At 34.8% G+C, this 24,854-nt stretch overlaps 1 protein-coding gene across 5 annotated transcripts in view; it reads right to left on the reverse strand.

Annotated features, from left to right (window-relative positions):
* Positions 1–24,854, reverse strand: part of DIAPH2 (diaphanous related formin 2) — an 891,422-nt gene that overhangs the window by 620,336 nt on the left and 246,232 nt on the right. For all 5 annotated transcript variants that reach the window (XM_067724059.1, XM_067724058.1, XM_067724057.1 and 2 more), the window contains 4 exons: positions 16,690–16,800; positions 11,233–11,351; positions 9,236–9,352; positions 6,361–6,479 (listed from right to left, as the gene is read on the reverse strand). In XM_067724059.1, the coding sequence (XP_067580160.1) occupies positions 6,361–6,479; positions 9,236–9,352; positions 11,233–11,351; positions 16,690–16,800 (466 nt within the window). The remainder of the gene's footprint in view (positions 1–6,360; positions 6,480–9,235; positions 9,353–11,232; positions 11,352–16,689; positions 16,801–24,854) is intronic.

Here is a 24,854-nt window from a genome sequence, read left to right on the forward strand (position 1 = left end):
GCAAGTATAGTAAAGATGATCCAAAATACTGGAAATAGAATGGAGAAAATACAAGAAACGTTTAACAAGGACCTAGAAGAAATAAAGAACAAACAATGATGAACAACACAATAAATAAAATTTAAAATTCTCTAGAAGTAATCAATAGCAGAATACCTGAGTCAGAAGAACAGATAAATGACCTGGACGATAAAACAGTGGAAATAACTACCACAGAGCAGAGTAAAGAAAAAAGAATGACAAGAATTGAGGACAGTCTCAGAGACCTCTGGGACAACATTAAATGCACCAACATTCAAATTACAGGGGTCCCAGAAGAAGAAGAGAAAAAGAAAGGGACTGAGAAATATTTGAAGAGATTATAGTTGAAAACTTCCCTAATATGGGAAAGGAAATAGTCAATCAAGTCCAGGAAGCACAGAGAGTCCCATACAGGATAAATTTAAGAAGAAACATGCCAAGATACATATTAATCAAACTATCAAAAATTAAACACAAAGTAAAACATATTAAACGCAGCAAGGGAAAAACAACAAATAACATACAAGGGAATCCCCATAAGGTTAAGAGCTGACCTTTCATCAGAAACTCTGCAAGCCAGAAGGGAGTGACAGGACATATTTAAAGTGATGAAAGGGAAAAACCTACAAGAAAGATTACTCTACCCAGCAAGGATCTCATTCAGATTTGACAGACAAAGTAAAACCATTACAGACAAGCAAAAGTTAAGTGAATTCAGCACCACCAAACTAACTTTACAACAAATGCGAAAGGAACTTCTCTAGGCAGGAAACACAAGAGAACAAAAAGACCTACAATAACAAATGCAAAACAATTAAGAAAATGGTAATAGGAACATACATATTGATAATTACCTTAAATGTAAATGGATTAAATGCTCCCACCAAAAGACACAGACTGTCTGAATGGATACAAAAACAAGACCCATATGTATGCTGTCTACAAGAGACCCACTTCAGACCTAGGGACACATACAGACTGAAAGTGACAGGATCGAAAAACATATTCCATGCAAATGGAAATCAAAACAAAGCTGGAGTAGCAATTCTCATATCAGACAAAATAGACTTTAAAATAAAGACTATTACAAAAGAAAAGCAAAACACTACATAAATGGTCAAGGGATCTATCCAAGAAGACGACATAACAGTTGTAAATATTTATGCACCCAACATAGGAGCACCTCAATACATAAGGCAAATGCTAACAGCCATAAAAGGGGAAATCAACAGTAACACAATCATAGTAGGGAACTTTAACACTCCACTTTCACCTATGGACAGATCATCCAAAATGAAAATAAATAAGGAAACACAAGCTTTAAATGACACATTAAGCAAGATGGACTTAATTAATATTTATAGGACATTCCATCCAAAAACAACAGAATACACTTTCTTCTCAAGTGCTCATGGAACATTCCCCAAGATACATCATACCTTGGGTCACAGATCAAGCGTTGGTAAATTTAAGAAAACTGAAATCATATCAATTATCTTTTCCAACCACAACATTATGAGACTAAATATCAATTACAGAAAAAAAACTGTAAAAAATACAAACACATGGAAGATAAAAAATACACTACTAAATAACCAAGAGATCACTGAAGAAATCAAAGAGGAAATCAAAAAATACCTAGAAACAAATGACAATTAAAACGTGATGACCCCAAACCTATGGGATGCAGCAAAAGCTGTTCTAAGAGGGAAGTATATCCCAGTACAAGCCTAACTCAGGAAACAAGGAAAATCTCAAATAAACAATGTAACCTCACACCTAAAGCAATTAGAGAAGGAAGAACAAAAATTCTAAAGTTAGCAGAAGGAAAGAAATCATAAAGATCAGATCAGAAATAAATGAATGATAATCTCAACAGATGAAGAAAAAGCTTTTGAGAAAATTCAACACCCATTTATGATAAAAACTCTCCTGAAAGTAGGCATAGAGGGAACCTACTTCGACACAATAAAGGTCATATATGACATACTCACAGCTAACATCATTCTCAATGGTGAAAAACTGAAACCATTCCCTCTAAGATCAGGAAGCAGACAAGGTTGCCCACACTCACCACTATTATTCAACATAGTTTTGGAAGTTTTAGCCACAGCAATCAAAGAAGACAAAGACGTAAAAGGAATACAAATTGGAAAAGAAGAAGTAAAACTGTCACTGTTTGCAAGTGACATGATACTATACATAGAGAATCCTAAAGATGCTACCAGAAAACTACTAGAGGTAATCCATGAATTTGGTAAAGTAGCAGGATACAAAATTAATGCACAGAAATCTCTTGCATTCCTATACACTAATGATGAAAAATCTGAAAGAGAAATTAAGGAAACACTCCCATTTACCACTGCAACAAAAAGAATAACATACCTAGGAATAAATCTACCTAAGGAGACAAAAGACCTGTAGGCAGAAAACTATGACACTGATGAAAGAAATTGAAGAGAATACAAACAGATGGAGAGATACACCATGATCTTGGATTGGAAGAATCAACATTGTGAAAATGACTATACTACCCAAAGCAATCCAGTGATTCAATGCAATCCGTATCGAACTACCAATGGCATTTTTCACAGAACTAGAACAAAAAATTTCACAATTTGTATGGAAACACAAAAGACCCTGAATAGCCTAAGGAATCTTGAGAAAGAAAAATGGAGCTGGAGAAATTAGGCTCCCTGACTTCAGACTATACTACAAAGCTACAGTAATCAAGGCAGTATGATATTGGCACAAAAAGAGAAATATAGCTCAATGGAACAGGATAGAAAGCCCAGAGATAAACCCACACATATATGATCACCTTATCATTGATAAGAGGCAAGAACGTACAATGGAGAAAAGACAGCCTCTTCAATAAGTGGTGCTGGGAAAACTGGACAGCTACATGTAAAAGAATGATACTAGAACACTCCTTAACACCATACACAAAAATAAACTCAAAATGGATTAAAGACTTAAATGTAAGGCCAGACACTATACGACTCTTAGAGGAAAACATAGGCTGAACACTCTATGACATAAATCATAGTAAGACCCTTTGTGACCCACCTCCTAGAGGAATGGAAATAAAAACAAATGGGACCTAATGAAACTTAAAAGCTTTTGCACAGCAAAGGAAACCATAAACAAGACCACAAGACAACCCCCAGAATGGGAGAAAATATTTGCAAATGAAGCAACTGACAAAGGATTAATTTCCAAAATATACAAGCAGCTCATGCAGCTCAGTATCAAAAAAACAAACAACCCAATCCAAAAATGGGCAGAAGACCCAAACTTACATTTCTCTAAAGAAGATATACAGATTTCCAACAAACACATGAAAGGATGCTCAACATCACTAATCATTAGAGAAATGCAAATCAAAACTACTATGAGATATCACCTCACACCAGTCAGAATGGCCATCCTCAAAAAATCTACAAAAAATAAATGCTGGAGAGGTTGTGGAGAAAAGGGAACCATCTTGCACTGTTGGTGGAAATGTAAATTGATACAGCCAGTATGGAGAAGAGTATGGAGGTTCCTTAAAAAACAAAAAATAAAACTACCATATGACCCAGTAATCCCATTACTGGGCATATGCCCTGAGAAAACCATAATTCAAAAAGAGTCATGTACCACAATGTTCATTGCAGCACTATTTACAATAGCCAGATCATGGAAGCAACCTAAGTGTCCATCAACAGATGAATGGATAAAGAAGATGTGAAACATACATACAATGGAATATTACTCAGCCATAAAAAGAAACGAAATTGAGTTATTTGTAGTGAGGTGGATGGACCTAGCTAGAGTTTGTCATACAGAGTGAAGTAAGTCAGAAAGAGAAAAATAAATACCATATGCTAACACATATATATGGAATCTAAAAAAAAAAAAAAAAAAAAAAGGTTCTGACGAACCTAGGGGCAGGATAGGAATCAAGACCCAGAGGTAGAGAATAAGTTGAGCACATGGGGAGGGGGATGAAGTGAGAGAGGTTAAGCTGGGACGAAGTGAGAGAGTAGCATTGACATATACACACTACCAAATGTAAAACAGATAGTGGGAATCAGCCGCATCGCACAGGGAGATCAGCTTGGTGCTTTGTGACCACCTAGAGGGGTGGGATAGGGAGTGTGGGAGGGAGGCACAAGAGGGAGAGGATATGGGGATATATGTATATGTATAGCTGATTCACTTTGTTATACAGCTGAAACTAACACAACATTGTAAAGTAATTACACTCCAATAAAAATGTTAAAAAAATAGAAATTTCAATGGGAAGGCATTGAAGAAATTTAGGTCAGGATATGATCTGATTTATATTAAAAAAGTACTAGACTCACAGACCTGTGAAATCAGAAGAGACTCTATGCTCCTCAAGTCCAGATGATCTTTATTTTAAGAGATCCACTGATTTCCTAGAAGTTCTTCAAGCACCAGCTAATATCTGTGTGTGTGTGTGTGTGTGTGTGTGTGTGTGTTCTAATGAAAGGTTCATAGCCTTCATCAGCTACTCAAGACATCTGAGCATAAAATATTAAGGACCACACATATATTTGACTTATCTGAATTTAGAGTTGAGGAAACTGAAGCCTAGACAAGTTAAATGATTTGTTCACAATCACAGAGATGATACGTGGATGAGGTCATAATGGGTTTTTGGTACTGACTACCCGCTCTCACCTGATCCCTTCACGTCTTCCCACCCCAGTGCTCTTGATTAACGGTACACAATCCTAAGTACCTGGCACACAGTACCCAAAACAAATATCCACTGAACACTGAATGAGCTAGCCAAAATCAACAGTAGCATATATGCACCAACTATGGTCCACAATAGATTATAAGCCAATGCACGTATTTGGAAACAGTCCCTTATAACTCTCTCAACAAATATGAAATAAGCTACTGACTTTATTAAGCTCAGGGAAAACTATGCAGTGAGGCCAACATTCACATTAATTGCAGGGGCAGGGTACATTGGCACAAGCTTTCTGAAAAGCATTTGGCCTTTCAAAGTTCACACCCTCAGGGGAATCAATCCTAAGGAAATATTGAGAAGAAGCCAAATATTTATATAAAGGATGTTCACAGTAAATTCATTTCTAATTATAAAAACCTGAAAACAATCTGTATGTACAATAAGAAAGGACTGGTCAAGATGATTATGACATTGTATAAAATGGAATATTATATAGACATTCAAAGTCACATTTTGAAGGTTAATATTGAAAAATTCTAATAATATAATGCTCCATGAAAAATCAGCATATAGATATATAGAAGAGGAATACAGGAGGGAGGGAGATAGAGTGAGAGCAAGAGAGAGAGTGATGAAGATGGAGATAAGACGTACTGAGCTGAACAGTGAGTAATGGTGAAATGTACTGAGCTTGAAAAGTGTAATTGGTGGTTTATTTTGTCACTTACATAAGTCTCCAGATTGCCTATGATAAGTGAGCATTAGTTTCACAATCAGATGAGAATAATACATGATAAATAACAAGGAATTCATCTTTGAATATTACTGTGAGCCTTCCCTGGGCTATGGAGTGAAGAATAACATATAACTGGCATTCAACAGCTGTTGTTTCCTACCTTTAAAGACAAAGACAAATGAGTTCATGCTTGAATCGTAGCAATAGTGATTTCGATTAGGTATAAATAAAACTGCTTAACTCTAAGGTCATATGGCGTAGTATATTTCACAAGAGAAGTTTCACATCATCCTTCAGAGACTGTTCCAGAAAGTGTAGCTAGCTACCAGTCTCAGATAATATAAGGTCATTTCCACAACAATCCAAGTAGATGAACATGATCATCTCAAATTCTTTCCCAGCTCTAAGCTCTATGAAAATATAAAATGATCTACTTTAATAGAATTAAGAGGTCTTAAGTTACTGAAACCAACCTGTATTTCCTTTCTCAGACCTGAACACTAATAACATAGCATTACTAATTAGACCCTGCTGTTCACGTGATTTCTACAAAACCACAAATGTACCAGCATAAATTGAATCAATGCATTTCAGAGTCATGTTTCTAAAAAGCAAGGCATTCACCCCTAATATAATGTTTTTAGTTCAGCATTGACTTTAAACTGAATTCAAGAGTGTTGAAACTTAACAAACAGATTAGTATCTCCAATCACAGAGGCAGAACTCTCGTGATCATCATAATTAATAATTATAGCAAATGAGTACCCACAGATACAATGACTTACCAGATATTAATAGAGGAAGTTTACTGAGAGAGCTACACTTAAAAAGTGTCTATTAGACAGAAGAGAGTAAAACAAAATCAAATGACATTGAGGATTATATCACATACCTATCAGATGAGTGAAATCAATGTCTAATCTTTGTCTGTACTTGAAATCTGGGTCCATACCACTGCAGTGCAGCACTATCTGTGAAACACACTCCTCAACTATTTTGTAATACTGTGGCCTGCAAAAAAGAAGTAATCTTGAATACCTTTTCTACATATACAAATCAATTTTCATAAGAAGTGATTCTACATGATAAAGAAAACTAGGTTATTTTCTAGCAGGCTAAAAAACTCTTTTCTAGCCATTACACTCACTCTAGAGGAATATGCCTAAGCTTAAAGATGGGCTGAACGTTATAGTGCAAAACCCATTGTAATATAATCAGCTGTGAACACTAAGTGACTTAATACTCTAGTTTGCAGGGATTCATGCTTGTGTTCAAAGATACTTATCAACCTTATCTACTTACTTAAGCTATTGTTTCTAAAGTTAATAAAAACAAATGACTCTTTAGTTCTACATCTATGGATACAGAAATGGTTCTAAGCCTCTCCAAGTTCTCAATTTCAATAAGGAATGAGTACCTTGGCATTACATGGCAAACAATGTAATGAATTTACTGCCACACTTTTACTCAAGATAGCTATAACAGCTTTTACAAAACTGGACTCAGCCACTTATGTTACAGACTACTCCAAAGATCTATTTATACACATATTTTAAAAGATCCATTTTGTAGAAGCATACAAACTAAATATGCATGGCGATAGCTTCAATTTGTTCAAAGTGTCAAAGGTTTTGAAACATTTCCTAATTCTGTAATCTATCAAGGTAATTCTGGCCTTAAAAATGACCACTTACATACTTCAAAAATTTTTAAAAGGCACTTTTTGCATTAAAATTCGGGGAAAATTTAGTATTTATCAGCAGCTAATAAATTCAACAGAGAAAATTCAGAAAGAAATACTACTATGGACAAGCTATGACATAAACATCCCTAAAATCAGTGTGCTGATAACTAGCCAACCTACTAAAAGTCTGCAAATAAAGCTAAACATATTCTAATTGCTCTTATATGTCTTTTGTCATGGGGCTGATCTCAAGGATAAGAATAAACAGTAATATGTATTACACATCTGAGTCTTTTTCAAGTCATCATGAGATCTAGGGTAAACAATACTGGATTATAATCAATCTAGTCAATGACTCTGGGTAAACAGGGAAAACACAATGGTTCTCTTTCAGGACAAATTAATTATCCATAGGTAGAATAAAAGAATTATCCATAGGTAGAATAAAAGCGCTAGTTGCACATCTACCTCACATGGATGTTCTCAGGATGAAAAGGACGTCATGTTAGAACAACTTCTCGTTTATTCAAAGTTACTGAGAAATGGATGGTTTCACACAAATTATTTCCCCAGGTAACTGTGTACCCATGGGCACAGTACCCCTTTAGTTGCCAGCACTTATTTGAGGAAACAACAATCATTTTGGTTGGATTACTATCTTTCCTGCTTAAAAAAAACCAGCATATTTTAAACATTTTTCTATGTCTCTGTAACATCATGATGCCCATCAGTTACTGCAACTAGCCTGAACTATAAAGGGAACTATAATAGTTCTCTATGGACTTTAGAATTGTCATTTTTGTTGTGACTGTACCCGACCCCATGGTAGCCTTCCTTTGCCCTTTAATCAAGCAAGGTTTGAGAAATCAGAGAACCTAGGTTGCTAGAATTTCATGCATATTAGAGTATGAAGAACAACTAAGAGCCTCTTAAACAGTTAAATATAAGATCATGGTCACCAACTTATGGATAATTTCAGTCATTCAGAAACCCTTCTCTAATTTTCTGGTTTTCAGATATATTCCCAGAACTACACTCTGAAATTTCTGACTTTATGGATTATTATATTCATTTATTTAGAAGAATTACATTGCTGTGTATAAAGCTGAAATATTAGTATTATTATTTTCTTAGATAAGATCACACCTATTTTTAGATAATACTATACAAGAGGAATAACAATAGTCTTATTAAAATATAAAAGGACTTAAAATGCTTACTAAATAGCAAATGTTATCATTGCTGTTTTTATTATTATTAAACTTCTGAAGGAGGGCTTCCTTCAGCTACCAGGTTCAAAAAAATATCCACATCCACACACCCTGTGCACACTAAAGTTAAAGCACTGTAACCACATCACAATATAGTGATACTATCTCTATATTCTATTGTCCCTACCACCACATTATATAAATTCATGGGAAGTGTGGCAGATACTGCTAGATGTCCTATGATGTCCACTCTTCTCTTTTTCCTTTACTATTTGAACTTTATGTTTACCTGTGTATATTGCTTGCCAGAATAATATTTCCCATTTCCTTTCACTTATTGCTTCATAAAATCATCTCAGAACTTAGTGGCTCAAAACAATAACATAATCTTATTATCCCTCACATTTTTGTGGGTAAGAAATTCAGGAGGAGCCAATCAAGTCCGTTGGCTCAGATCTTACACATGGCTTCAGCCAGCTAGAGAGAGACCTAGAAGAATAGGGTAGACTGAACATAAAAAAAAAAAAAAAAAGTACGAGGACTTAAAAGTTTTACCATAGACTCTTCAGAGCTTACTCTGTGCCACAAAAAAAATTCATCATAGGGTCAGTAAAATCTGTTGGGTTCATTGCTACTGAAATGGCATACCCCGTTTTTATAAGTATATTCTTCTGGCCCAATTAAAAATAGATTGACACCTTTTTAAAAATGTTATCTAGAGTCGTCAAACTCTTATACTCCATGCATATATATATATATATATATATATATATATATATATGCATATACTGTCTAGACCCCACTATATTGTTAATTTTCCTTTAAAATCCAATTCAAATTATACAAATTGTACTCTCATAACAGCCTCTTACCTGATATAATAATCATTTCTGATGAGCAAAAAATGTTGTAGAATGGATAATAAGTAATTTTCAGCAGCAGTGTCCTTCAACATATTATACAGAAGATGGTACACTTCATTCATATCAGTGGAAAGTAAGTAAAGGAAAAAAATCAAGGATTCTTGGTAACAGTTTCATTCATAACAAAAGCAGCTTCAGTTTTGAAAACACTGATATATCATTTTGTTTGCATTACTGTTTCTAAACCTTCAACTCCATGTTCCAGTATTTAAAACATTTCCATAAAGAAATTTAATCTATGGATCACTTTAATCTTTTAACAAGTGAAAGAGACTTAGAGTATTTCCAAGACCATTTAACCATTAAACGTTTAAATGATCAGCTGTTCATTATATTTTAAAATTCCAGCTTATAGTTGGTACCATTAGAACAGCAATGCCATTAATGAAAATGTTTTTTTCTTGACCTTCCTGTGGTTGTGATGGGAACCTATATTATGCATGCAAGCCAATACTCCTGTCTTTTCACTGCCCACATAAAATAGTAAGGCAAATAAGCATTGTGTGGGCTGCTAAAAGTTCATAAAAACCAGTTTTATTTTATACAGATGAAACACTTACTACATATGAAATCACTACTGTTTGCATTCATTTGTATGTCAGTATTTGATAAGGAACTTGAAACATATTTTTCTTAGGATATAAAAAGAGTGGTAGAAGTTTAAATGCTTTTAGTAAACTAGAAAACAGATTTAAAAAATGGATTCACTTTTATAAGAAAAGCGAGCACCTAGAAAAATTGATGGAAAAGAAAAGGAGAAGAGGAGATGTAATCCAGCATCTTAAAAATAACCTGAAATGTCAACGTTTTCTCTGAAATAGAATTAAGTATATGATGGATTACTTCTTAGACCCCATGTAAGAGTGTTGTGTTAAAGTCACATAAGGTCCTTTCGATGGCTACGGAATAGATCCAAAAATAGCTTTCTGATGAAGAGAAATTTATATAAAGCAAGATATTTATTAATTGATATAAAAAGCATTTAATATTATGGAGACCACTGTAGACTAGAGTCACTGATGAAGGATAAGAAATTACTAGAAATTATCTCTCATAATAACAAAATTGTTATTCATTGCACTTATTCAGTACTCATGTGTAAGACGCTTTGATAGGAACATTGGAGGAAAAAGTTGAAACACTTGTGCCCTCCATCTCATAGGCACAAAGAAGTGTATATAAATAAGGCAGATGCAAGCAAAGCACTGTAGAGTGAGGAGAAAGATGGAAGAAGACGTTATAGAGAAAAAGTCCAGCTCAAAGGTCATTTTCGTTCTGAAGTATTTCCCAATTTCCCCAGAACCCATAAGTAAGAAATTTAATGGGTGTGAAACAAATGGCCAGCAATGCTATGACAACCATCTTTTAGATCTAAAATCATTTTGTATAAAATCATTGCCATAGGAAGATTATATGCTAGTTGTATTTGACTCAAATGCTTCTACTCTAGCATCCTTGTTATAGTCAGACCCTATCACATCTAAACTTTTTTCCCCCCGCTAAGGAACCAAAATATTTGGATTGAGAATAAGACATCTATTTGAATTGAATGATATCTCTAAAGCACTGGAGTACCATTTAATAAACTGAAAAAGTATATTACCTATAGTCACATATGAACTCACGGAACTTTTCCCCCCAAAAATCCTTATCCATGAGGAATACTGCCTTAGGCTCTTGTCTATTCAAGACCGTTGAGCAGAGTAAACCTATAATGCAGCAAGCCACTGTGTGGATTTCAATACAGTCTGTGTAAATCATCAGGACAGTCTGACAATTCTTCAACATGAATCTCAAGGACAGCATCATCGTGAAGTTCTAATATAAATAAATGGATATAAATTGGGCCGGCAGACAAGAATTCTAATAATGGTTCACAAAATCACCCACAAATCCCTTTTTCACAGTACATGCAAAATGATTTCTGTGGTTCGTCAAAAGGATATTCCATTTCTGCTCGAATGTCATTGAGACGGTGTGATAATTCAGTTAGGTCGTCCTCTTTGTTCTCATCAAATACTTTCAACTGAATATCAAGCTCGTCGTTCTCTTTTTCTTTCAGATCCTAATATATAAACAGAAAACTTAACAGACGAATAACAATTTGACAACCCCGTACTTTGGCAATAAAGGCCTGACACTATTATTCATCTACGTACACAGAAGCAATTTCAAATATTGACCCAGGCACTTGGTTTCCTGAAAGAAAGTAAACGTACTCTGTTTTTCTATTTTAAAATGAAAGAACCTCATTGCATTCACCTCATTTCTTTTCATGCTCCAAATTTTGACGACTCACATTAAAAAATTAACGATCACTTTCGCAAGGGAAAAAAACTAATTGCTACAAACCCACATTAAATGCTGTCGTTTTGACTAAACACACTAATCAAAGATCGCAAAAGAACTCATGCAGTTAGAATATTCACATATGCCTCTGGCAAAAAATGCGAATATAGATCAATTGTATTAATGAAGAACAAATGCAAGGATATATTCAAGGACAACAGTCCCAAGTATGGCGTGGAAAGTTGTAAAAACAAATTTACTTTAAATGACATTTTGTGATTTTAAAGCAAAAAGGCGTCAGGACTTTTTAATCAAGATGCACAACTAGCCTCCTCCCCCACCTTTTATTTTTGCTTAGCCGAATCACAAAATACCAACTTGGGCATCAAAGAGACCTGTTTTTGTAATACATTATAAGCACATGCATTACAAACCTCTGATAATTTTCAAAATCATAGTATAAACAAAATCTTTGGAAGCATGCCACACTAGAGATTGTTGGGCTTAATATATATCACCTGGAATATCTTTTAATATGTGTCCATTAAGTTGCCGCTTTCAAAACCCAAATCGATAATCACAACTGTGGATGCTCAAGGGTGATACCGAAAGAGAGACTAGGATGTTCAGAGCTGAGCTTGAACTCTAAAAGGAAATGCAAGCACGGTGTACTTCAAATTAGGTCGATTAAACAAACTCGGATCCATTTTTTTGTTTCTATTTTTGTTCAATAGGACGATTTTAAATGGAGATGCAACCGCTATTACTGAAGCCAAACACAAATTTATGCAATTTCTAGGTGTTCTTTTTCTAACGTTCACATACATAATAATTTACCTACAGAGCATATGAAAATATTAATATGTTTCTATATAATTGCATATAAAATACATAACAAATACATGTATTTAAACTTAGTTTCCTCTTGAGTAATAATCTGTTTTAGGTCTAACTTTCCACTTTGAAAGGGAATGAAGAAATTTATTGGAATTAAAGTTATCTAACATTGGTGAGTTATATTATCAGGTGATTTCTGAACTCAATTCAGAAAAGAGCAGGAGCCAGACACACCCAATATGCTGGTCATTGCAGAAAAAACCTTTAATACGTGGGATAGGAAGGGTGGGAGGGAGGGAGACGCAAGAGGGAAGAGATATGGGAACATATGTATATGTATAGCTGATTCACTTTGTTATAAAGCAGAAACTAACACACCATTGTAAAGCAATTATACTCCAATAAAGATGTTAAAAAAAAAAAAAAAACTTCATGGGTAATGTAAGGAGCTGATAAGAATACACTTTCAATCTCTCAAAAAAAAAAACCTTTAATACATTTTATAATATGGATTTTTTCCTTATTCTTATGTCATAAGATATTCTTTCTTAGATGTTCACTATCAGACTTTAACACATTCAAATATGTTTGAAAAATAGAAAAAACAAGTTAATTAAATACTGTCATTTAATCAGCATCAGAACTTTACAAAACATGGACTCAACCTTCATGATTAAAATATTTTCAGTGAAAATAACTGGTTAAATATTTATTTCAGTTTTTAATTAGGACAACACATTATTTATATAAGATATATAGTATGTGAACATGTACAGCACAATACAAAAATATAGATATGTATAAATGGAATATCTCATAGTGTTCATTAATAATGTTCTGTTAAAATATATATGATCTACATACACACACATATATAAAAAACTTCCTTTCATTCAAATGTCAAACCTTGAAAGGTATATTCAAAAATTTTGATAAAATAAACATTTAATGAATTAATAAAAGTTTCATATAGCACAAATGTGACAGATACTCCATTGAAAAAAGGGAAATGCATCACTGAAGTTTGTATTTTAAATGAAGAATGGCATAAAATTACTGAATTACACTACTAATAATTACGTGAAATACTGTAAATATGTTTCAGTTATTTTTTAAACAGATTTGCTGTACAGATACGGAATATTTTCAGCAGATTCTCTAAAACATATAATTAAGTCTCTATAATATGGTGTACTTCAAAGGAAATCAAAGTCCATTACCAGCACATGACTGATTACCAGTCAAGCAATCAAAATTGATTCTTCAAAAGAGTAAGAAAGGGTTTGTCGGTCTTTTAAAAGAAGTTTAGAATGCCTGCTGCCTACAGACACAATTTCTTACTATCTTGTTCCTTCACATATCTGACTTATCTAATATTTTCTTAATTTATTTAACTAACTAAAAGGCAGATGGAGAAAACTTCACAAGAAATCAATGTAAGTTAACTACAGAGAAAATACTATTTTAAAAATCACTATATAGTGTTTAATAACTCATTTGTCCCAAATTACTAAAGCAAATTTATAAAAAGTAAATTTTCCATGTAAGTGAAATATAAACTCTCTTTAAACATCATAATTTATCTATAGAGACAGGGCAAATTTTGAAAATAAATTTCTACAGAATGTAATTAAAATAACTGTCCTTGTCTTGAGGATTCTAATAATTATATGAAACAAAAGTTTCACTCTACTACAATGATGGTCTCATGGATTACTGAAATACTAAGAACTATTAAGAACTATTCTTCCCCAACACCTAATGATTCCAGATATTTATAATTTTTGATCCATGTACCAACAATTTATATTAGCCCTAGCCACGTCTAATTTGCTGCTTTGAATATGATATATTCCAGAAAATTAGGAAGCTCCTCCTGTTAGAACAATGTATAAAATAAGAGTAAATAGGATAAAAGCCAGGATATTAAAGACTCATCTATGAATATATTATTAGGCTCCCATGCATGTGTAAAAGATGTTTGATATTACTATAAATTCTAGTGGTTGAAATGTAAATATTTAGTAAATTAGATAGCTAGACAGCAGTTGACATGTTATGTACATCTAGTATACATTAAAGCATGACTATTCTGACTTTTGCTCCAAATTGTGATAATAAAACTACAAGGACAACAGCAACAGTAGTGAAATGTATGGTATTAAGGGAAGGACCTCTAATCTCAGGGTCTATCTGCCTAGATTCTGATTCTCATATTGTATATCAGAAATACCTGGGGAGGATTATTTTCTTTCAAACCAAACATCTCTGCCCTACCCCCAATAAGATAGACTCTCTTTAGGGGGACATGCCCAACTTCTTGAGAACCAGAGCCCTATTTAGCCATATTTCACTCCATTGTCACAGGAAGAAAAAGAAATTGAGAATCCTTGTAGGTTCTATTCCAAAACTTTAACAGGCAGAAACATGACACTTCTCACTTTCCTCTTGCTGAAGGATCCCTGAGATCTAAGAATCAGGGCATACTGAAGAGATGTGATAGTTAAAGAAAAATCTAGTTGGAAGCATAAGTTAAGAGGTACAGGGTACTGCAAGGGGTTTTATATACAGCTATAGGGCCAATGCGAAAGTGTAGCTGAGAAACACTGATGCAAAATCTTAGCTGTCAATGTAACCAAAGGAAAAATACCATGAGACCACTGAACCCAGCAGAAATGAGCACACCCTGGCAAATGTGCAAAAGGTAAGGACAAGAGCTACTGTGCATACCCTTTCTGAAAAGATGAGGACTTAAATAAATTGAAAGTCACAGTTTTCTTGACCAGCCATTCAGTAGCATACGGTAGAAAACGAATGTTTAATTATAAATAGACATAGGGAAATGAAAGCTGGAATAGACAGCAATAACTAAGGCAGAAAAACATGGCATATTAGTAAATGAGTAGAGGATCTTCAGGAGCCCCTGAGGCCAACAAGTGTCCAAAGACATGATTACTCTCCCAGAAACAGAGGACCAGCTCCAAGAGGACAAGGATGGAAACACTGAGTAGGCAATTCAAAAGCACACTAGAATGAGGACTGTAATATTACCTCTAGCTACATAAGACCACAGACTTTTCATGAGGAGAGATTTGTGACAAAAAAAGAATGTGTGTTACATACACTATAACTAGTGAATGTGCCTAAGTTAACTGCATATTGAACCTCTATTCGGGTCACTTACGATGATGCTTTGATTCACTGCAACCAATTCCTTGCTTTTTAAAGTCATGGATGAAAGAACCATTCAAAGTGGAATTGACATAGAAATTTCTAAAACCTCACAGACCCAATCATATATCTTATTAAAATGGGTTTCAATAGACCCAATTGTATATTTTATGATGATGAGTTTCAACCACTTTCAGTTAAGACTATCAGAAGACAAGTTACAGATGCATGCTACACACTAGTCCCTCACCAGGAAATACCCCTGATTTTGCTATTTCTAATACCCTAGGAATACCTTATATACACGCTCATTGACATTTGTTTTATTTTGTTTTTTCTTTCCTCAGTCCTTTTATTCCCCACCCCTACATTTACTTCTTGTTTATCAGGTATGGTCTAAGTAGTTTAAATAAAGAAACTAGTGAGATTTTACTTGTCTCCTTTAAAAATGCCATGGTCTTGAACAAAATCCTTCTTTAGTTAACATACTAAGTAAAGTATAAAGTCATGGTAGTTGTATTTCTATTTATAAAATAAGTGTGCTCATTTATCTTAGAACAAGTCTATAACGTTATTTCAAAAATGTTTTTAACAGTATCACAATTAGTGCAGATATCCACACTCAATTTAAGAAATAAAATTGTTCTTCTTTAGAAAAGATGCTACGGATTTATAACAAGAATACCATCCTTATGTTATGTGTCTAGAATATACTAATCAAAATTTTATGCATACTTATGCTGAATATAAAGGAAATCAATCTAAGTTATCAAAGAGGAAAGCAAAAAATTTTAATGAAAAATTGAAATGGCAAAAAAATAGGAGTCTTTTATGTTCTCAGTATTCAAAGTCAAAGAAAAGTTCCCTTTCGACTTCAAGAAGACCAAAAAAGCCATCACTTCTGGACATACCATTAGCTGAATTCCGAATCATCAGTTTTATGTAGAGACTAACACTACTGCAATATCAAAAAGCTTACAAAATGTCCAGTGCTTTACGAAAGGAAACGGCAAGGCACATTTATTTACTTTGCTGAAAGTACTTTTGTCTAAAGAGAGAAAAACATTAAAGTTCATAAGCATAATAAATGTGCACATTCCACTTACTGGTAACATTGTTTTTAGTCCTGAACGAAGGAATTCATTCCTTAAATGTATTCGAAAATCAAGCTCATAAGGAGATGTGACAAGGGCATTTATAAACTGCATGCAGGCCACCTGCAATTAGAAAGTAAACTTTGTTAAAAAAAAGTTTTTTTTAAATTAAAGAAATAATGCATTTAGAAATTTTTTTTCCATTTACTAAAGGAATACATACATATATTATGAAATACATCAAGAAATGCAAATGTTTATATAAGTATAATGATTATGACTTTACAGTAGAAACAAAAAAAATAACAATAGAGTTTCTAATGTCCAGAGAAATTCTAACGAAGATATGATGGTTGGTCAAGTACTGCTATGCTTTGCTAAACAATATGAAGGAATATTAAACTTTCTCTGAGAAACTCCAAGTTCCAACAGTGTGGATACAGAGCCCTTTAAAAAGATCATGAAATGTATCTTTCATATCCAGCTGTCCTCAGAGGGCGCTTGGCCTCAATTCTATATGGTTATAAACACTTTTCTAAAATAACTCAAACAAAGCTATAAAAGTACCCTGATGTTAAACAGGGAACAGTGATAACTTAGAGATATTATTACACTGAGTTACACTCTCTCCATTCTATTATTGGATAGATTTGCACAAAATAAAGAGTAGTAAACTATATGAATAAGATGAATTAATTTACTATATAAAAAAATAAATGCAAGTGAATTAAGATCAACTAGAAGGCACTATGACACAAATACTAATGTGCATTGCATGGTAAAGTAAATATAAGAGCTTGTTTTCAAGTAAAGGTGATTCATTACTTAGACTGATGCTGGAAAATGGGTTTTGGTTTTCTTCTGTTATTGAGGTTCCCTATTATAAAAGACGAGGGAGTTATTTTCCGGTAATTGCAAGCTAGGAGAGTGTCAACCAAATGCTAACTGCCAAGTGTTCCAAAGATTATTCCTCATTTTTGGAAAATGCTGCTCACGTCTAAGGCAATTGGCTAATAGTTTAAGAGCTGCACACTGAAATTTATTATTTTTAAAGTACGCAATGAGTCTAGTAGTGTTCAAAGAGCTGACTGCAAGGGGACCACTGTAAAATACCAGATTTAGTAAATATGTTAAGTATATATAGAAAGGGGCACAAATAAATCAATAGTTAGTATGGAAAAACACATCAGCAAAAGAAAAATATTTCAAATGTATTTTGACTTGACCACATCCAGACCTGTTATTATGATAGTGATTTTTTTCAAGTAAAGACAAATATTAAAAGCTATATTGCTTTTATTGTTATATCTTTATCTTATGCATTTAAGCTGTTTTGGGGGAGATTAGCCTATCTAGCTCACATCCAGGTTCAAAAATCAAAAGTTGCATGCATTAAAAGGGATTATTGAGGCTGTCTCTAACATTACTAGCTATCTAAATGATAATTGAACAATTCAGTCCAATTCTTATGAATGCTCAAATGTCAAGCTAAATCACTTAGACATCTGACTAAATATTTGCCATTGACTTGGCATTACCTCAAAAGTCATATCAGATAAGTTATTATGATGCTTATGCCTTAATGGGTTACTTAACCTTCCTGTTTACAGTAAGAAAATGTTTAAGTCTTCATATAGTTTCAGTAGGCTGGAATATAAATTTGCATACTGTATGAGTCCATAGGTATATTATGACTGTATTTGCATGAATGATTCTTGTTATGTTACATCTCTGACCTGACCGAACAAGCCAAAATACATGTCCAATCCAAAATTAATAGAGAGAAAAGTTGCCATCTGCTAGGATTGTTTTTGCCAGAAGAAATTCTAGCTTAATGGCTTGTATTAATACCCTACAAGCAAAGAGAACATTTCCATAAGAAACAAGTTAATGAGTCTTGGAATTGTACCTTTATATAATAAAAGTATTTGGATCAGGAAATTATAAAAATAGTCAAAGCCAAAAAAATTAATGAATGTAACATCAAAATAATTTTACATTTAATAATATAAATGTTGCAATGCTTTTAAATACTCACTTAACACACAATGTATGATATATAACTAAATGCTAAAAAAAGAAGTTACATCCATTGACTATAGTAAAAAATAGCACACACTTTGAAGTCAGTAGTTTAAACAGGTAACAGCACTGGTTTATCAATGTACTATTTACTGTTTATCAAATTCTTAAAGAAATTTAATTATTTACAAATAGCATAAGATGAATATTCATACTATCATGTCATTTTCCAACATAATCTGCTAAAGCAATGCTCTTTAATAGGAATATTTACATTGTATGAATGTGGAGAACGAAAAAACTCATCTTAATTATCTCCATTCCTTTATACTACTACACAATTACTGCCCTTTTCAGAGGATAGGAACAAAATCAATCCAATTGTCACTATTTACAAAGTTAAAATTTTAAAATGTAATTAGTTTATAGGGCAGAGTATATTATTACTTAATTATAAATATGAAATACCCATTGTGTGGATTCTGAATTCATAGCTAAATACAAACCTCCAAACTATTATCATCATTAATATATTGTATTAGTTTTTGTTACCAACTTAGGAGCTTTACATAATTCACCATCTAATCTCACCCTCACAAAAACCATGAGATAAGTGTTACTATTATCCTTATTTCATAGATGATGAAGCTGAGGCTCAAAGCAGATAAATAACTTATACAAGGTGACACAGCAAGGAGGAAATTCATGATTCTAAACATATCACTTTACTCCAAATACAGTATAATTTCCAGCACATTCCAGATGCCTCATAGAATCCATTCCTAGATTAACACAACAAAATATTTTAAGGATGGGTAAGATAATAAAATTTAACTAGTGCATCATGTTTAAAATATTGGGAATACCTAACTTTGAAACTATAGGTTAATTAGAAAAACATATAATTATTTTAATATGCTGTCTAGTATATAAAATGGTTATCTTATGGTTATCAAGTATACCTCAATAAAAATAAAGTGGTTATCATAATACATAATGGAATGTGAAAGAAAGAAAGAAAGAAAGAAAGAAAGAAAGAAAGAAAGAAAGAAAGAAAGAAAGAAAGAAAGAAAGAAAGAAAGAAAGAAAAGAAAGAAAGAAAAGAAAGAAAGAAAGAAAAGGAAGAGAGAGGGAGAGAGGGAGGGGGGAAGGGAGGAAGGGAGATAGAAAATGGTTTCTGGAATGTGTTACATTCCACTTTATATATATCCTGAACAGTGACCTATGGACAGCATCCCATCATCCAAAACAATGGCCTCTCACTCTCCTTTACTTCCTGCCACCCTACTCCCTCAACTCCCTATTCAGCATAGATGTGCACACAAATACACACATCACATACACACACACACACACACATGAGCATGCTGTTCAATACAGAGCCACTGACTACAATTTAAATTTAGCTTAATTATAATTAAATAAAATTTAAAATGCTGTTGCTCAGTTTCATTAGTTACAGTTCAAGTGTTGAACAGCCACATGTGGCTAGTGGCTCCCATATTGGACAGCACGGATATAGGAGACTGCAGAAAGTTTGACTCAATAGCACTGCACTGGACACTTTAAAAAGGATTCTGGCCTAATATCTAAAACCTAAGCTCTAAAGCAGTATAAAACTCATTTCTGAATAGTGGAACTTTCAAAATTGGCATTGTTCGACTTCCAAGTATATAAATCTTTAAGAGCATGATTGAACGATATTGTCCTCTTACAATGAAAAATCAATCTACTTTCAAAAAACAAAACTCCAACTCCAGAGATAGAAAATAAAGGATTACGGGATTTGAAAGCTAGAAAGAACATAAAATACTCTGGTCCGATATCCTCATTTAAAGATAAGGAAACTGAAAACCTAGGAAGATTAGATGATTTGCCCAAGACTGTATAGCTAATAATAAAACACAAAGATTGGATTTGAACTCAGGCCTCATGACTTTTAGTCTTTTAGGTAGAATCTTTTAGGTAGAATCTTTTAGGTAGAGTCTTTCTACCACACTATAATGCACAAATCAGGCATTGCTGAATAGCATTTTTCCCTGTACTGGAAAGAAAACAAGTACCTTTAAATAGAAATCACAGAGTCCACTAGCCAGATTTCATCTGTTGCTTAGTTTCTTTATAATGTATCTAAGGTTCAAAATGATCTGCCATATTTATTTGATTTAAATTTAGCTTCCATGAGAACTAAAATTCAAAAATAATAGGAAGTCTGAATTTTCTCCATTATTGATAAACATACTAGGCTAGAACTATGATTATGATTTTTAACCAGTAAAAAAAGTTTCTGTATTTGCAATGTTATTAAATGATCTCCCTATATTATATGGAGATTTTTACATGATATCTATATAACCCATTTAACAAATGCATAAACATGTAGATAAAAACCACCAACTTTGCACATATAAGAAAGCATCCAATAATTTCTGCCATGCATAACTATACTAAACTGAATTACTATCAATTTTTCTATAACATTATAATCCTTCTTTTACCATAATAGGATACATTCTTTGTATAATAATCACCTACATTCTTTAGTCACAGGGTTCTATTGTCTTCATCCTGGGGTGTGGGGTATGGTATAGAGAGTGAAATATCACAAAATAAATTTCAAGCTTCCTCAAGATATGGCTCTGTATTTGCTTAGGGTTTTTCTATGTAACCCCTAACTGTTGCCAATAAAATGTTTAAAATACAATGGGTGAATAGTCATTAAATGTTTCAAATTTTATTGACGAGATATACTACTACAAAAAGAAATTGCATTCAGTTTCTTAAGTGATAGAGGGGAAAATATTTAAACATAAAATATCTGCACAAAATTCCTGGGAAAATGCTAGAACCTTTTATTTACTGTAACTCATCAGCTTTGAAAACTATACAAACATCTATCTGTTTGATCACAATTCACAGAGCTATATAGTACAATAACTGCCAACTCTAGGACATTCTCAGACACATTATCCATATTGCCATTAGCTGTGACAAATTGTGCTTTTAAAATGTTATTGACACTGTCACACATTGACCTTATTAAGTACTTTCTTGACACTAACAAGGTCTTGCTTTATCCCAACCCAGCAGGAGTTAGGAAAAAAGATGGTTTGAGTCAAAATACGTACCAATGAAGAAAGATACAAACATACAGAAAAAGTTAATAAGTCATAAAATGGAGGATTCCAGGCATGGCATTGCCAAGTACAAAGGTATGGAGGCAGAGAGATGAAATAGCATAAAATGTTCAGGGAACTGGGTACAGTATGACTGGATCAAAAACTATATGTAGAAGAGTGACGGAATATGAGGTTAGAGACAAAGCCACAGTTAGATGATGAAGTATTGATATTTTGTGTGGACTAGCATTAGACTTTACTCCTAGTGGCTATGGGAAGATGTAACAGGATTTTAAGCAGCGATATAACAAGAATGACATTTCAGAAGTACAACTTTGTAGAAAATGATTTAAAAGGGGCTGGAATGAAGGGCAGAAGATATTTAAGAGTCCAGGGAAATTACAAAACATTGAGATGTGACAACGCCCTGAAACAAAGAAGTAGCAGGGGCGGGAGGTAGATACTATTATACTAAGGAAGGAAAGTACAGCACTAAGGCAGTATAATTGGTAGGATTTGGTGACTGAGGGAATGGTGGATGGAGAAAGAGTATATTCGAAAATGACTTATGTTTCTCGTTTATGCTACTTGGTGGACAATGCTAAGGTTAACCAGGAATGGGCAAACAAGAAAGGCAGGCCTGGAAGACCACCAAGATGGTGGAGGAGTAAGACGTGGAGATCACCTTCCTCCCCACAAATACATCAGAAATACATCTACATGTGGAACATCTCCTACAGAACACCTACTGAATGCTGGCAGAAGACCTCAGACCTACTAAAAGGCAAGAAACTCCCCACATACCTGGGTAGGGCAAAAGAAAAAAGAAAAAACAGAGACAAAAGAATAGGGATGGGCCCTGCACCACTGGGAGGGAGCTGTGAAGGAGGAAAAGTTTCCATACACTAGGAAGCCCCTTCGTGGGGGGAGACTGTGGGTGGCGGAGGGGGAAGCTTCGGAGCCGCGGAGGAGAGCACAGCAACAGGGGTGTGGAGGGCAAAGTGGAGAGATTCCTGCACAGAGGATCAGTGCCGACCAGCACTCACCAGCCCGAGGCTTGTCTGCTCACCCCACGGGGCGGGCGGGGGCTGGGAGCTAAGGCTCGGGCTTCGGAGCTTAGATTTCAGAGAGAGGACTGGGGTTGGCTGCGTGAACACAGCCTGAAGGGGGCTAGTGCGCCACAGCTAGCTGGGAGGGAGTCCGGGAAAAAGTCTGGACCTGCTGAAGAGGCAAGAGACCATTGTTTCGGGGTGAACAAGGAGAGGTGATTCAGAGCAGCGCCTAAACGACCTCCAGAGATGGGTGTGAGCCGCAGCTATCAGCACAGACCCCACAGACGGACATGAAGTGCTAAGGCTGCTGCTGTAGCCACCAAGAAACCTGTGTGCAAGCACAGGTCACTATCTACACCTCCCCTCCTGGGAGCCTGTTGCAGCCCGCCACTGCCAGGGTCCCGTGATCCAGGAACAACTTCCCCGGGAGAACACATGGCACGCCTCACGCTGGTGCAATGTCACGGAGGCCTCTGCCGCCACAGGCTTGCCCCGCATTCTGTACCCCTCCCTCCCACCGGCCTGAGTGAGCCAGAGCCCCCTAATCGGCTGCTACTTTAACCCCGTCCTGTCTGGGTGGGGAACAGATGGCCTCAGGCGACCTACACACAGAGGCGGGGCCAAATCCAAAGCTGAACCCCAGGAGCTGTGCGAACAAAGAAGAGAAAGGGAAATCTCTCCATGCAGGTTCAGGAGCAGCGAGTTAAATCCCCACAATCAACTTCATATACCCATCATCTCTGGAATACATGAATAGACGATGAATCATCCCAAAATTGAGGCAGTGGACTTTGGGAGCAACTATAGACTTGGGGCTTGCTTCCTGCATCTAATTTATTCCTGGCTTTATGTTTATCTTAGTTTAGTATATACAGTTAATTATTATTGGTAGATTTGTTTATTGATTTTGCTACTCTCTTCCTATTTCTTTTTTTTATATATAGATTTTTTTTCCTTTTTCTCTTTTTGTGACTGTGTATGTGTATACTTCTTTCTGTAATTTTGTCTGTAAAGCTCTGCTTTTACCATTTGTGCTAGGGTTCTGTCTGTTGGGTTTTTTTGTGTGTGTGTGTATAATTTTTGGTGCTTAATATCATTGGTGGATTTGTTTGTTAGTTTGCTTGCTCTCTTCTTTCCTTCTTTTTTTCCTTTTTAATTTTTATATTTTTAATAATGCTTTTTTATTTTTAAGTTTATTTTATTTATTTCATGCTTCTTTTGTCCCTTTTCTTCTGAGCCGTGTGGCTGACAGGGTCTTCGTGCCCTGGCCAGGTATCAGGCCTGTGCCTCTGAGGTGGGAGAGCCAAGTACAGACACTGGTCCACCAGAGACCTCCTGGCTCCACCTAATATCAAATGGTGAAAGCCCTCCCAGAGATCTCCGTCTCAACACTAAGACCCAGCTCCACTTGATGACCAGCAAGCTACATTTCTGGACATCCTATGCCAAACAACTAGCAAGACAGGAACACAACTGCATCCATTAGCAGAGTGGCTGCCTAAAATCATTATAAGGTCACAGACACCCCAAAACACACCACTGGACACAGTCCTACCCAGCAGAAAGACAAGATCCAGCCTCATCCACCAGAACACAGGCATCAGTCCCCTCCACGAGGAAGCCTACACAATGCACTGAACCAACATTACCCACTGGGGGCAAATACCAAAAACAATGGGAAATATGAACCTGCAGCCTGTGAAAAGGAGACACCAAACACAGTAAGTTAAGCAAAATGAGAAGACATAGAAACACACAGCAGATGAAGGAGCAAGGTAAAAACCCACCAGACCAAACAAATGAAGAGGACATAGGCAATCCACCTGAAAAGGAATTCAGAGTAATGATAGTAAAGATGATCCAAAATCATGGAAATAGAAATGAGAAAATACAAGAAACATTTAAAAAGGACCTAGAAGAACCGAAGAGCAAACAAACAATGATGAACAACAAAATAAATAAAATTAAAAATTATCTAGAAGGA

The sequence above is a fragment of the Pseudorca crassidens genome, chromosome X, assembly GCF_039906515.1.
Source record: "Pseudorca crassidens isolate mPseCra1 chromosome X, mPseCra1.hap1, whole genome shotgun sequence".
Classification (NCBI taxonomy): domain Eukaryota; kingdom Metazoa; phylum Chordata; class Mammalia; order Artiodactyla; family Delphinidae; genus Pseudorca; species Pseudorca crassidens.